This window comes from Mustela nigripes, chromosome 15 (genome assembly GCF_022355385.1).
Source record: "Mustela nigripes isolate SB6536 chromosome 15, MUSNIG.SB6536, whole genome shotgun sequence".
Lineage (NCBI taxonomy): Eukaryota > Metazoa > Chordata > Mammalia > Carnivora > Mustelidae > Mustela > Mustela nigripes.
In genome coordinates, this window is record NC_081571.1 from 61,942,726 (window position 1) to 61,958,903 (window position 16,178).

Sequence of the window (16,178 nt, forward strand, 5' to 3'; positions counted from 1 at the left end):
AGAACATGTTCATATATCTATCAGTAAGTTTTTTCATGCTAATTTAGTGACAAATGATTTGTTAAATAAGGATGAATACAATCTATATCTAACGGAATTAAAAACTCTTGATCTGCGTGCACCTGGGTGGCACAGTCGGTTCAGCATCTGGCTCTTGGTTTTGGCTCAAATCATGATCTCAAGATTGTGATCTCAGGGTTCTGAGATCAAGCCCTACATCAGACTTTTGACTTAACATGGAGTCTTCTTCAGATTCTCTCTCCTTCTTCCTCTGCCCATCCTACTTATGTGCTCGCTCTCTCACTCTCTCAAAAAAATAAATCTGTAAATCAATAAGTAAATAAATAAGCAAATAAATAAGTCTTGATCTGGTATGGTTAAACACTAATATTGCTATACTACAAAAATTTATGATTCAGACATGAATCAGAACTTGTACTGATATGCAATGAGCAAAATATAAATCAATCAAGAAAAAACTTGATTGATTGATAATTACAAATTTGTTTGTTTTTTTGTTAGAATGCCTAAGTACACTGGAATAAGGCTGGGGATACTGAATTCAGACTTGGGACTCTGAGTCTAACAATTAGTTGAAGAAGGAAACTGCATTGGCCACTTAAGTAAAGACTCTAACAGAGACTATAATAAAAATTTGTTGTTAGTGAGAGAGAGAAGAAATAGAAAATGCAGATAAAATCATCAAAGTTCTGAGTGATTATCACAGGTCGCAAAACCCATAAGAATTAGAGACCATCACTAGGTTTTTCAACTCTCAACTACTTCTAATAGGGAAGCAAATTTCCAAGAAAGATTCCATCATGAATGAAACATTTAAGCCTTTAAAATTTGTTACCCTTTGGAAGCCATAATGATTTCTACATCATTACAAATTGTAATTGGATTCCCATAGAATTTTAGTTTTGCAGTTATATTTAATTTGAAGGATATATTTACATGACTTCATAAATGGCTCTCTTCCATCTTGAGATAAGTTGAAGAATGAATACTATTACTTTAGGAGATTAACCATGAATAAAGATTAAAATAAAAAAATTCCTCCACCCAAAAGAGAAGAACATTCCTGAGGACATGTCTCTGTCTGAATTCATGGACCCATTCCAAGGGTCCTCCAGGCATGGGAATTTCTTAAGTCTTTCTAATTCCTCTGTGTACTTGATTGGAATCAGAAAATACTGGCAGATACTACCCAGTGAATAGGAGAAGTGTAATAACATGAAACCTGTTCCCACTTTGTTCTTCTTTTTAGAATGTAACTTTTAAAATCATGTTTTGAAATATTTATTATTCATGACTGTGCTGAAATGTTTTAGTGGATAAATATATATAGCAACCCATGTGCACCCAGATTTTCCCTTAGTAAGTGTAACTTTAAAAAAATTCTCATCTTTGTTCTTTCCAACCTTGGGCATTAATGGAGAAATTTAGGTTTTCAACCTTTTAATACATAATTATTAATTGTTTTCTATTAATATATGCAATGATTTAAAAGAAAACCTAGTGATATGACTTAATAATAGACACATAATTAGTCTTCATACCAGGCAGCACAGAGCCCTACTGTTTTTATCAACAGAAAGGCTTCTTATTCAAAATCAAGGAAATAATATATGATTTGCTAGTATTCCAGACAGTTGAGTGTTGAAAACCAAAACATTTAATAGAACATTCGGGAATCAGTAAAATAGTATTAAGTAAATTAAAGAAAGTCCTTTCTAATCTGAAATGTGTTCCTTCCCAACCCTGTGCATGGATCTGCGTGGTGTTCAGAAACAGAGCTAGATCACTTTGATTAATTCTATTTTGCCTTGTGAAAATCTGCTGTATCATTGATTGTATAATCAGAAAGAAGAAAAATAAATCCCTTTCATTTGTTTTGAGTGGGAAAAGGATTTGCTGGAAAGGGAGACCTACTGGTCAGATTTAGGTTCGATTCTGTGTCAATCATACCCAGACACTGAATGACCTTTTTGCAGATGGTGAACAAGATGTTTCTGTGTGTGTAACAAACAGAAATCTCCTTCTCGTGCATGTGCACAAATGCGTGCATGTGTGTGTGTTAATCCTGAATTGATTGAATTACAGATCAGACTAACTGAAGAAAATTCATTTAAAAAGAGAGTTTTCATTTTATTTTTATTGTAGTGAGCAGTATTTTTAATTTTCTTGAAAGGCACCCAAGAATAATTACCTTTGTGAACCAAAAATATACAAAACTGTACAGAATAAATAGTTCATAGAAATCTAGCTATACTTTCTTTTAAAATAAAGCTACATTGTCCCACTCTTGAGGCAACTTAAACCACCTACCCTTAGACGTGCCTTTTGCTACTAATTTATGGCAACTACCAGTTTACATTAATAAAATGTTTTAAAAACACGATTTTTCCTATTTGTTTTATACCTGTGAATTATTACTTGCCACAAGAAACTTATTTCTATCATGGTCATTCAAATTTACAAAGGATTAATGCTATGAAAGAAACCAAACTTAATTTATGCACTAATCATATTTACAGTTGAATATCAGTAGCATTTTAAAAATATCCCAAGAACAAGAATCAAAGTTTGAGCACAAATGACATACCTTAGTTCACAGCAGCATTGACGATAAGATTGTCCACACAAAAATGTGTAGAAAAACCAAAAACTTTGCTTATTCATCACCTGAACTATTAATGACTCTTATTTTTAAATTCAGAAAGCATAGCAGTGACATTTTTCTAACCCTCAAATACTCAGTTTTGGGTCACTCATAACCTATATAATTCCACGTCCTATTTTTTTTTCTTTACTATTATTATTCATAATTTTAAAATTCCAGTTCCTTTTGCCTTTATTGCAAGAAAATTAGGTGTATCTGACAATATACATTTTTTGTGGTATATGCTGATTATATAAACAATATATTCCTTACATATTATAATTACATATACAGGTATAACTTTTAAGTGACAAAACCCAATTTTATTTCATCCACTGGTAAAGTAATTCAATAAAATAAGTGTTACTTAAATACTCAACCCTTTTAGATGTGCAACAGGTCTTTTCTGAAACACTTTTAAGTATATGGAGAAATATTACTATAATCCTTGGATGATTTACATACAAGGATTAATTTATTAATTTATTAGGGGCAGGCAAAATTGCCTGAAGAAAATGCAATGGCTTCTCCCAATGATCCCTGAGTTTCTTTTTCTTCTTTTTTTCCCATAGGATTACTGCTGTGCTTTAGTTCTGATTGATGACACACACATGTAAGGCACTTATTTACAAGGATTGGACTTAAGACAGAATCACAGCATTTCTGCAAAAGCCCTCGATCTCTCCATCTATGTTTGCTGCTCCAAGACTTCTAAGTAGTCAGGTTCAGCATGTAAATTAGCTTTAAGCTCAAAATACTCATTTTTAGTCTGTTCCACTAATACCTTCCTTGGCCTTGAGTACATTAAGGTCTCCATTAACTTTAACTCTTCATGGGCTCCAGGATAATGTACTTCCATATCAGGCTGCAGTTGAGCAATGTTCTTCCTTAGGTATTCTGTGATTCCCAGCTGCTGAAGTTCTCTTTCTTTCTCTAAAATATTCCTATATAATGAACTGGCATCCTGAAAGGATAAAAATTCAGTTGATTGGTCTGTGGTTTTGTATTTCACATTTGACCCTGTGAGTGGTGAATGATTTTCCCTTTCTAAAAGACTTCTTTGAAGATGTTTCGCCTCACTTCCGTCTTTTTCATTCCTTTCTTCTTCCTCTTCCAAATGTTTTGGGCCAAAGGATGGACTTCTATAGACATGAACCATGGGACTCACCATGTGCTGCTCGTAGAGTGATGCTGTGGGTCTTTCAGCAGTGTGGTGAGTTGTTTTATGGCCATACATACTGTATTGAAGATGGACTGGACTGTTGTCTCTCATCTGTTCATCTGCTTGTTTCTTTTTGTATCTTCTCCTGCGGTGGAGAACAAGAACCACTATCCCTGCAGCACAGAACACAATGGTTATGAACACGATTAGCAGCCCTAGTATTAGAACAGACAGTGGTACAGCATCAGTAAGTGATCTTAAAATAGTATCGGCTGTAGTTGTGGTTGTAGGAGTACTGACAATTATGTAACTAGTTTGAGTTGGCAGGGATGGGTTGTTGACTAAACCTGGGCAAAGGAGTTCACTAGTTAGTGCTTTCAATTCCTTTTTGTCCAGGTGCTCTGGAGAAGTGCAGAGGATGTCATCTGTTATTGTGTTCTTACTCAGTTTTTGTAGCCACTGTTGCAATCCAACCAGGTCACAGGAGCAATCCCAGGGATTGTCCTCAAGGTCGATCTGAGTCAATAAATCAAGGTCATCCAAGATATTACTTACAGGGAGATGGGTAAACTGGTTTGCTTTAAGGTTTATCCTCGTTAGGGAAACCCCTGAAAAAATATGTGGTGGCAAAACTTGTAGGAGGTTATTATTTAAATAGAGGACTTTAAGTTTAGGCATTGGGTTAAAGGTTCCTGGCAATAGTTCCTTAACTGCATTGTATTCAAGATACAAATACTCAAGATTGTGGAGACCAAGGAACATGCCTCTACTTAATTTGGTCAGATGGTTACCATTTAGATAGAGCTTTTGCAATCTTGTTAGATTCATAAAGGATCCTTCCTCAAGAACCTCAATACGATTGTTTCCCAGGTGAAGCATTTCCAAAGTGAAGTACTCCGCTAGATCAGACTTCACTAATGTATGGATAATATTCCCTGCTAGAACAAGCTTTCTAGGGTTTTGTGGAGGAGGCTTTAGATCTGATAAGCTTTCAATATTGCGCTCTTGACAGTGTATTAGAAGTCCTGATGGCGACAGTACTTTGCAGTTACAGGGAATAGGACAGTAGGGTCCTGGAAGTTGAGTGAATGGCTTTGTAATATAGGGTATCAAAACTGGTGCTTTGGTGGCTGGTTTCAAAAGGGGTGTGGTCTTGGTTGACATGTGACTCTCACTTATTGAAGACGTTACTGCCAGATGTAATGACCCTGAAGGATCCTCGTGTTCTTCATACACTGGGGGAGTGGGGCAAATTGATTCCTTTTTCAGTCTGCTTAGTACACTTCCTTTGAAAAATGGAGGGCTGTTGCACACAACATCACCAATTACAGATTGTGGAGGCATGTTTTCCAACCAAGTTTTTAGCTCTAATAAGTCACAGTTGCAAGCCCACTTGTTGTCCTCCAACTGGAGATCCAATATCCGGCCAATGTGTTCTAAAAAACCAACATAAGGCAATGTTTGCAATTGATTTCCACGAAGATCTAGATGGGTTAAAGGAACGAACCGAAATATGTTTGGAGGAAGACTCTCAATAGCGTTGTCATTTAAAATTAACACTTTAAGTCTGTGGAGCTTGCTAAAGGCACTTGGTTCAATCACTGTAATGAAATTGTTATCTGCTTGTAGGAATTCCAGGTTTTCCAATCCATGGAAGGTATCCTCTTTAAGAATTTCTAAGGAATTGTGATTGATATGAAGTTGCTTAAGAAGGCCAAGACCATTAAATGCACCAGTCTCAATATCTGCGATATTGTTAAATCCAAGGTGTATTGAGATAGCGTTGGTAAGCCCAGAAAAGTCATTCGTGTGAAGCATTGTCAAGCCATTATTTAATAAATTTAGGTGGAAAGGTCGTGATGGTGGCACACTTATTTGGGATAACTTCTTGATACCTTTTTCTTCACAGTTGATTAGCATTGCACCGTCTTTTTCCTCACAATTGCAAAGAGAGTCACAAGAACCTCTGGCTGAGGACATCGGCGATTGGGACTGTGAAGATATACAGGCGAGGAGAGATGAATATAAGAGATGAAACCACAGCTTCATGTTGTCATGTGATGAAATCTGATTCTGTAAAACAAAAGGCAACAGCAATGTACTTCAGCGGGCAGAAGTAGGGAAGAGATGAACCTGGTGATTACAAAATAATAGGGTTTCCTCTAAAAACAACAAAAAATATTAATTACTTGGAACATATGAATACCTTACTACATTTGCATTTTCTCTTATTTTTTTCTAATACTATGACAAGCATGTTTTGTTCACTTTTAACTTGTACTGTGACAAAAATGTAAAATTTAGGTCAAGGAGAATTTAAAATATTGTATCATCAATGGTGTTCACATTTTCCAAATAAGCTGCATTTTAAAAGATGAGAGAGTTGCTGCTTAAGGGACTATTGATACCTCGATATGGTACAGAGGTGTATGTTTGCAAAGACCCTGATTCCTTTTTTTTTCTTTTTTAACCACAAAGTTGATGACTCTAAGGTTGAAGGATTACAGTATAAAACAAATATGTGATATTAGCCAGAAGCAGAGAAAAAAGTAGGGAATGCAAAAATGTTAGAAAAAGTTAGAAAAAATATATATGTATCTATGTTTGCACACATACATACATAATGCATTTCCTTTATTTATTTAACTTTTGAACTGGATGTCACAATATACTATCTAATAATTGTATCTGTGTTTTAACCTGCTTTGATTTGGGCTCCATACTTATTAATTTTATTATCTTATTTAAAAACCGTGAGGAAAATAAGTCTCTGACCATGTAAGAAAGGAGATCACTATAAAAAGAATTTCATTTTAACTGTGCTGTCTAGGGCAGTTTGTGTAAGTTTGATAGTATTAGATATATATGGTTAAGAGTGCCTGTTAAAATTTCACTTGTCACACTTTCTACTGAATTTCTAAAAGTAGGATATTTCCTGCTGCTTTTAAATCCTTTTATGAATAAGGTTAATATATACCTAAAGAAGAAAACAGCTTTAAAACACATTTCCAGCTATTATAAAAGAATAAACAATGCCTCACATAAACTTCAAGCAAATGACTTTCTAATGAGGTCTTGAAACTGGCTTTAGGGCACAGAATGTCATCATATAATTAAGCAATGGACCTCCTTTATTATAAGGCTTAAAGCCACAGTAAGCTCTAAAACAAACCGCACTATACTCAAACATTTGAGGGTACCTCTAATTTGCTGAATAAAAAAGTGACAGTTCAGGATAACAACATCACATATTCCAACTCGTTAAAAATTTAAGAAATGGATCTGAAATAGCAATTCTTTAGAAAGATTCTGAGATGACAGCAGTGACAAGATAAATACATATAACTCCAATGTATTTAATTGCATTTCTTTTCTTTAGTGTACCTTAAATTTATAGAAATTATATTGAAAGATAAATAAACACCATATCTCAAAACGCTTCAACTTTTCCAAGTGGTACCTGCTTTCATTTATTTTTTAATGCAATGTGAACAGTACCTTTGAATCTACCTAAAGTTCACAATCAGATAGGTGCAACAGAACAGATAGAACATCCCAAAACCAATCAATAATTCTGGAAAAAACTAATCCCATGAAAATACTTGGTTTTATTGAAAACATGTAGAGCATGAAGTTTCTGAATGGTAAAAGGCAACTAAAGAAATAAAACAGTAGAGTGCCTTTCCATATAAAGGAAAAGTTAGCAGACTAAATTTTTCCAAGGGAAATTGATTTTTAAACAGCTCTGAGTCTATGTTTAGAACCCAACAGCTTGTAGTTGGAGCCTTCAACTTGTGGATTAGCTTCCACAAACACTAAAGTACTTCTTCATAGATTACTAAGAAAGAATATGATTCATTTCACCAGACACAGCATCTTGAGAAAATAGTAAATAACTTCCAGATGACAACCTCTAGTTACTGTTTTAATCTTATATTCATCTTATGTTCTTCAAAATGTCCTAGGGAACAGTTTCATATCTTTTCAGAAATGCACACATATTTCAAGACGGGTTCCGTATGGGTAACATCTGATCTTATGTGAAAGAGGTCAAAAATCTCTGTTTACATACTTTCAGAAAATATATATTTTCCAGCCAGGAAATAATAAAAATAGCATACAAAATACCAAGAATCTTTTAACATTCTGCTTATATTTTAAATTCAGCAATGGTGTTTGGAAGTGATCTTTCCTTCAGAAAGCACACATATACAGTTTCCAATAACAAACTGGATGCTATGCAAGATACAGTGGCATCTTATTTTATTTGTTCCTCTGGCGAGCCAGCTGTTGGACTGTCTGCTGCTCAGAGAAAACAGGCATCTGCTACAGCCTTAGTGGTGCCAATGAGTAAGAATGAAACTGGATAGCTTTTAATGCTAAGTTATTTTTTTAAAAGGGCAAACGTACAAATTCCATCACTTTAAGACAATGCAAAGATAGGTACTAGAAAAGCCTGGAAACATTCATCTTACCTGTAAAGCAGAAACTCTTCCTGACGTTATCTGCAATGCACAGCTGGAAGAGATGGTCAAAGTAAATTCAGTTTCTTTATTAAAAAAGAAACACCAGCCGCCACGTACTTTCCTCTCAAATATCACTTTTTGGCAGGTCCCTTTGCTTCATAAAGTTAAAAAGCTCTGCTCAAAGACTAAATGCTGAGCAGTTCATTGAAAATATTTCAGACCCAGTGCATACTAGATCATCCTGAAGCAGTTGCCTTTTCTCCCCAATTAAAATTCACGGCATACTTCACAGCTATGCTGACTTGTTTTTGCATATAGTTAACCATTTGCAAGCTGCGGAATGCAGTAAATAAACAAGATGTTTCCCAGAGCTGGGATTGATCACTCTTGCTTTCTTAGTTTGTAGATCCAAGCTGCAGCAGTGTTCCCTTGCCTCCCTTTCTAGTCTTTCTTGTTAGCTCAGTTTGTTATTAGTCAGATTGCCAGGGGCTGGGAGGTAGGCTGTCAATAAAGAGACTTCTTGGCTTTTGACTCAGCCTTTAAGCCCTGAGCGCTTTACTCAGCCAGTGTCATTTAACACAAGAGACAGCTCCACCTTGGGATGGCTCAACTCCTCCTCTTTCTGCAAATGGCCTTTCCACTCCCTTTTGATACCAGAGAGAGTGCAAGTAAATTTTGATGGGAATAATTATGCCCCGTTTTAAATGTATAATTTTTTGTGTTGGAGAGCAAGCTAAATAATGCATTATGTTAAATTCTCCGTGGGCACAGGGCTGTTTCGTTTGCTCACATGCGTGCAGCAAACTGTCAGCACGCCGCCTGTAGAGTCCTTGCTTCAGGTTTTGTTTTGCTTTGTGTTTTACCGGTATTTGTGGTTGCAGTGGTTGCAGTGGTGCACTAGGTTTTTGTTTTTTTTTGTTTTTTTTAATTTTAGGTTTTTGAAACGTTAACGTGAACTACTTCCCTGCCACATTTGCCTTTTCGTACGCACGATTTAAATGTCTTTTAAAACCTCACGTCAGAGACTCCAAGTCGTACACTTCATTATTTCTTTCCCGACAGCTAATGTTCAGTAATGAGACCAGAAATGAGGTTCTTTTGCAGGGAACATAATATTTATTTGGAATGGCAATATGATTACTTTAAAGTATATTCTAGAATCTTTAATACAGATGGTTGTCATTAATTGAACACTGCTTAACACTCTCAAAACTCTGAAGTGATGTCTCCTCAGGTGAAATGAACCAAGTTGAATGAGTATGTAGAAATTACAATATCCTGATTTTTATGGCACTGGCTGGAGAGAGCATTTGTTTTTCCCCCCTAATATGTTTCTATTTAAAAAGCTACTTGTCCCTTCAACTCTCAAAAGTTTCTGAATCACCACTAATAAAACGTTCAACTGTCAAATTCCTTCTTTCTTTCCCAAAATGCCTGTTTTAAAAATCATTTCTCTTTGCATTCTAAGTACCTCACATCCAAAATGAATATATTAGAAGCCATTATTTATTCATTTTAAAATAGTCTATGCTTAGAAATACCCTTGGCTATAGGCTGTAAAGTCTACCTGTGTAATATTAGGTATTATTTCAGGGGAAAAAAAAAGGTAAAATTATCAAAATGGGACAATATCAGATTGGCTTATTAGTAAACGATTATGTGCAATTGTGCACTCCAATTCATAAAGTTTTCATATTCTTAGCATGGAATAGTTGCTTTAAAAGATGGATTTTGAAGCAGTTTTTAATATTTTCACATTCCTTTATTATTATATTCTTTCACTCATTAAGTTCCTCATTTATTCTAATGTCACCGTGTTTTAAGAGGAAATAGAGATAATGATACAGATGGGGGATTAGAAAGGGTAAGGAATGAGAGATTAGAGGAAATAAGAGAAAATCAAGGTAAGGAGTTAATCTCAGGCACAATTTGCTGCTAGCTGACAGCCGGGTTGCATTACCTTAAATCAATCTAATGATTTAGGTTGGTGACAACATTGACTTAGAATCAACGGGAAAACAAGGAAGTAGAATAATTTCCCTTCCAGCACTGTACACAAAATTCTCCAAATGTGTTCCTTTTGGTTTTGGAAGTAAGACCTCAAGAGAAATGTTCTGGAAGTCTGTGGAGGAAGAGTGGTTCAAACAGACATATGGACAAATAGAACTGAGTTCCCTATAGATGGACACAGGTTTCTTTCATTTCCTCCAATCTGAGTATGTGTCCATTTTATAGTATGCACCTAGAACATATCTTAAGTTATTTATGTTGAATCCCTTGCCTATAGATGACATGTTGTCCTTACGCATTAATTACTGGTTAATTCAATGGAAAGGAAGGCTCTTTTATAATTATTATTCTTTACTTTTTCTCTAGGTTTTGGGTGGAAACTCTTAAGAATGGCTAAGTAAAGAATTGTCTGAGAAGCATTCCGTAACTTTGAATTGGTTCAAAGGAGTGGTATTGATAAGGAATTACTCAGTGTTATCTTAAACTCAGTAGTGAAATATGTAACAGTATACTTAAAATGATTTTGGCTAAAACTACTGTTCTCTATATTTGTTAACTGTAATTCCTAAGTTATTTCACTAAGTCAATAATTCTGTTATTCTTTCCAAAATGCTTATGGTGTAACATGTTATTGATTGTCAAACATTTAAGAATATTTTTTAATTTCCAATTGTTACATGGAAAAATACTTTCCCAGTGTAGCTTTCCCCAAATTCTGATAATAAATTCATTAAGAGACCATAATAAATACTAAATTTTATTAATCTTTCCATATAATTTACCCCCAATGACTCCATATTGGAAAGTGTTAAAAAGTCAGCAATTATTTTTAAACACATACTCTACCTTACATCTTATTGTGACTTCTACAGTTTTTGGAATGTGCATCTTCAACAGCAAATACAAAAGTATTCTAATTACAGTGAAGAATACCAAGGAGTCAGAAGACATAAAACTACCTCTGTTAGTCATTTATGATACCAGGACTGAGGAGAATGCCTTCTCTTCTCTGCTGATGTGGAGGGGGGGAGGGGGTTGGGGGTGGGTCAAGGGTGAGGAATCATTTTGCATATCTAGTGGTGACAAAGACCAGATGGACGAATGTTCTATGAAATTTGTTGGACTGATAACGCATGTGGGGTAAATAGAATGACAGGGCCAACATCAAGCACTAGAAAGAGGAAAGAAAAAATAATAGCAATGAAAGAGATTGATTCGTGCTGTGTATACATCAGAGCACTTGCCCACCTTTTCCAGTGCCACATTTAAGTCATAAAATGAAAACATATGTCTGATTGTTTTTAACACAAGACTCTGGAAGCCTTGAAGAGAGGTCTTTGTACCATCTGTGGTGTAGACTGAGGCATATTTACATATTCTGAAGATTGAAACTATAACCTTTAGTGACCCATTATGAATTATAATACTGTAGATGGATTTTACATACTTATTGATTATTTCATTCTTTTAAGAAACGTTTAGAAATGTAATACTCCTAAATTGTGTCACTTTGAAAGTATGTATATAATTATTAAAAAAATATTCAAAACAAATTATTGGGAAATAACATACCTGTGGGATCTGTACTGGCAGGGAATTACATTAAAACTCATGAAAATACTATTAAAATTCAATATTACAGATATTTGCAAAAAAAATCAAATTTACAGAAATGTAGAAGAATTGTGCAGTAGTTTTACAAATATTAACAAGGTCATGTTCCTTTTTTTTTATTTCAAGCCAAAATTTTTCTTTAAAATTGTATATACTTTTGAAAATGGGTATGTTTCATTATAAGACTCTAAAGGATATTCAAAAGAAACAAGAAAAGTTAAATCCACTAAGAATCCCAGAGATTAGATCCAATTTAAATATTCCTTATTTTATATTCCTATCCTGTTCATTGTATACAGAAGTAATAGTTCTTACAAAATTTTACAAAATCTTTAAAGATAATAATGGGGCAAATTCTACTTAAAATATATAATTGGACTTCTTTACATAAATTCTATTCATAGAAGATGACAATCAAAGAATGATATCTTTTATCTTTCATGATGCTACGCTATACAGTAACCTTTGAATTCGCTTCTCAAATTTTGAACATAGGGTTCTCTTTCATGTTTCACTAGAAGAGAAGCCTGAAACACTTTACCACCATTACTATTTTTTGGTTCTGTTAGAGTCAGAGCATAATGATTATGAATACTTTATCTTCTGACAATAACACTCAATTTAACAAAAGGAACATGGCTTTTATATAAAGAAGAATAGAAAATTTTCTCACTTTTTAGCAATAACATCTTTGTACATGAGAAGGATATTTGCATATATTCATCATGAATAATGACTTCATTGAGGGATGCATAATTATTTTAAGTTTTATAGTCCTATAATTGTGATATTTAACCAGTTTTTCAGATATGTAAGTTTTATTTAGTTCAATGCATTATTTAAGTAACATGAATATTATGTTTTAAGCTCATCTATGTGGAGAATCTCCACATAGTGGAATGAAAGTAAAATTTTACCGACCTAAGATTGATTAGTTGACACAAATTTAAGTACCAAACTTCACAATAAAGAGTCTATGTAGAGTTTACATGATAGATATAGTACTTTATAAATCACACATAAATCAATGTTTTGGAAACTTGCCCTTTGCATTGAATCTTTTAGTTTGTTATTTAAATCTTAAGTTTCTTTCATGCTCAATTTGATCTGACAGCAAAGTTATAAAACTAATAATGGAATTGCCTTATTCTAAGAGAGCTTTTACAATTATACTTTCTGTTTTAATTTGAAATCTGTTGACACAAAGGAACTCTCTTATACCATTATTTAACCTGGCACAACCTAAACAAAGCAAAACAAAAACTTTCTCCTGGAAACTTGGATTATAAGCTCTCTGTCTTCATATGAAATGTATTTGTGATTTCATAAAATTACCTACTTCAAATGGATAACTAAGAAGACTTTTAAAAATTATTTAAAAAAAAACCCTAAAAATGTTGATGAGTGCTTTACAGCAAATAATGAGCAAGAAAACAAGGTCCAGTGTAATAATGGTAGACTGAGTTATTTTGATTGTAAAGACTCCCCTAGGGGAGCTTATTAACTACTTCTTAATTTTTTCTATAATACTATAGAGTGAGTTGCATATAGGAAGCCCCCAAATAAGTAGTTATTCAAGTTGAATCCTTTCTTCCTATGTTCTCACTATCTTCAGATCTTAGAATACTTACTGGTTCCTAGGAATGTGTACATACTAATTTTAAAATTGTTGCCCATATAACAAAAACTTAATACTAAAGATCAAGATTTAAAAAATTTAAAAAATGGATCCCCTGGATCTTTCCTATTATTGTTGTTTGGCAGTTATTATAACACAATCTGGGTGACTAGACTACTTTGTTAACAGATGATTAACAGTAATAATAGATAAATACCACTGAATCAAATAAACATGATAGATGATCAGCTTGGTGGTTCCCCTACAGGAGGTTTAAAATTTCTGATTGTCTTTCTATTGCCAACCACAATTTAGACATCACAGCCTCTCCCTATTATCTGTTGCTGTGTCATGAGGGATGCAAACTTATTCAAATTGTTTTAATCTCATAATAGTGATATTCACCCATTTTTCCAAAACATGTCAGTTTCATTTAGTTCAATGTTATTATTCCAATAACATTAAGCTGTGCATATCATGACCATGAATATCATGCATATATATTTATTTATTTAAGTATGCTTTAAAATAATCTATATGGAGATGATTTCTATATTATGGACTAAAAGTAGTATCTTTACCAATCTAGGACTGATTAGTTGACACAGAAATTTGAATACCAAATGTTACACTCATTTGGAAAGAAATAAATTTTTTTGTTACAATTGGATCTATACTCTGTGAAGAAAGAAATTAAGAATGTAACACATGTTTGTTGAGAAATAGAAGTGCATAGTTCAACAAGTGACTCAGTAATTATGTAATTATTTTATTTTGCATTATTTTTACTTGATAACAATGGAGTTAATACAAAAAATAGTTATTGAACTATTAGTCATCAATTAAAGTATCAATATTAAACAAGAAAGTAAATAAATTATTAGTGGCAGATTTCACTAAATAATGTTGACTTTTTATTAACAGGAATCTTGCTGAAAACTCCGAAACAAAATAAGCATTGTTACATTTTGATATATAACATTTTAAAAAGTAGAATGTAACATAGAGAATAAGCTTTTGAACTGCAAATACTTCAGACACCGAGATATTCCTTAAGAATCTATACTCAATGTACAAAAAAAAAAAAATGCATTTACACCATACCTATATACTTACACGAATATAAATGCCTATTTTTAAATATAATTGTCCTTTTGATGATTTTACTGTATACATCCTACCTATATTCATCTAGTCTCTCCTTTGAAATAATTGAGGCTTTCTTGTGACATATTTCAATGATGTGTACATCCCACATATTACTATGTACATTGTATGTTTAAGAAAATAAGGCAGTATTATCTATAATTTTCATGTTTCCCAATATTGCAATAGAACACAGACCATTGTGATATATAATAACTAATAAATACTAATAAAATGTCAACAGTAATAAAGTACTAAGAAAAACTAACACCTAATAATCAAATTACTATAATAAGCTATACTTGTTTAAATGGACAGATATCCTTTGTTGTTTTTTGGGGAAAGGGAAGGTAAAGGGAGTTGACAGAAGGGTATCTCAAGCGAATTTTTGATGTATCATACTAGATTTTCCTGGGCAATATAAAAATTCAGTCCTCATAAAACACTTACTTGAGCTAAAGGCTTTCCATTCTCTCCCCCTCAAACAGTAGTAAGTTTGAAGTCACATGACTATAGTAAAACAAATACTCCTTGAAATATTTGTATTCTTTTCTTTGACTAATTATAATCAGAGAGGCATTTATAAAAAGTATTTCCTCATTTTTATTTGCAAAACCAACCTACTAAAATGTAGAAAACACTGATTTTTAGAAACCTCACACATTTAAACAATTATTTAACAGTAAAACAATTTTAAAAGCATAGCTTAGCCTATTTTAAGAAAAGAAATTCAAGATAGCACTTACCTGCTTTTCCTTCCTACACATGGAAACACATGCCTTCCACAGAATATTACAAATCTTTGATACTAGTAGAAATCACTGTTTAATAATTCTTGATATGGGGTAAGAGAAGAAACTGAAAATAAGAATTTTTGACCTAAAAATAATCTTCAATATTTGTATAATATTATCAAGAACTAAGAGAATCATTCCTAACACCTCCCTTGGTTTAGAGCTTTCTCACTCTTTTAGCTCCCTCTAGTGGATATTTTTTTAAAAATTCTTAACAACTTTAACAGTGGAGCGCATGCTCTGTTGAATTTTTACTTTAAACATGTAGCTGATGTGTGTAGTTGTTCCATTGCTGGTCCATAATAATTATTACAGTACATTATAAGTATATTTTAGGAAAAAATAACCAAATTTGAGCATTATTAGAAGCAAAGTTTAAGAAAAAAAATCCAAATTTGAGTATTACAGGCTATATAATTTATAAGAATAAATGACAATATCCATTGTTATCATCTATCATGTTCTTGAGAAGACTTATAAATGTTCTTCAATTAAACCAAAGACAAAAAACAAAGAATATGCCACATTTATTTGTTAGTGTCCAACTCACCTTTTTGTAAGTTTTTTTTAATCCTTAGATTTTTAATTAATAATAATAAGTAGTAGTGCTATGTATTTACAGCTGCGAGCACTCTCCATGTTTATAAGGAGTGTGATCACTCTATGTAGTAACAGATTTATCCTTAGAACAAACCTAAGTGGC

At 33.2% G+C, this 16,178-nt stretch overlaps 1 protein-coding gene across 2 annotated transcripts; it reads right to left on the minus strand.

The window, feature by feature from the left end:
• Positions 1-2,126: 2,126 nt before the first annotated feature.
• Positions 2,127-15,632, minus strand: SLITRK6 (SLIT and NTRK like family member 6). 2 transcript variants are annotated; one of them, XM_059378367.1, is made up of 3 exons: positions 15,428-15,632; positions 8,303-8,345; positions 2,127-5,900 (listed from the first exon to the last, which is right to left on the minus strand). In XM_059378367.1, the coding sequence occupies exon 3, from the start codon at positions 5,874-5,876 to the stop codon at positions 3,354-3,356; it is 2,523 nt and encodes an 840-aa protein (XP_059234350.1). In that variant the 5' UTR covers positions 5,877-5,900; positions 8,303-8,345; positions 15,428-15,632; the 3' UTR covers positions 2,127-3,353. The 2 variants fall into 2 exon arrangements, with proteins under 2 accessions (XP_059234350.1, XP_059234349.1); XM_059378366.1 differs by lacking the exon at positions 8,303-8,345.
• Between the last annotated feature and the right edge of the window lie 546 nt (positions 15,633-16,178).

Bases quoted from the DNA above. Each gene is read 5' to 3' on its own strand.
- SLITRK6 (XM_059378366.1), bottom strand. From the start codon at position 15,448: ATGTGTAGGAAGGAAAAGCAG. The intron at 5,901-15,427 runs GTAAGTGCTATC...TTTGTTTTACAG, and splicing joins TGTGTAGGAAGGAAAAGCAG to AATCAGATTTCATCACATGA.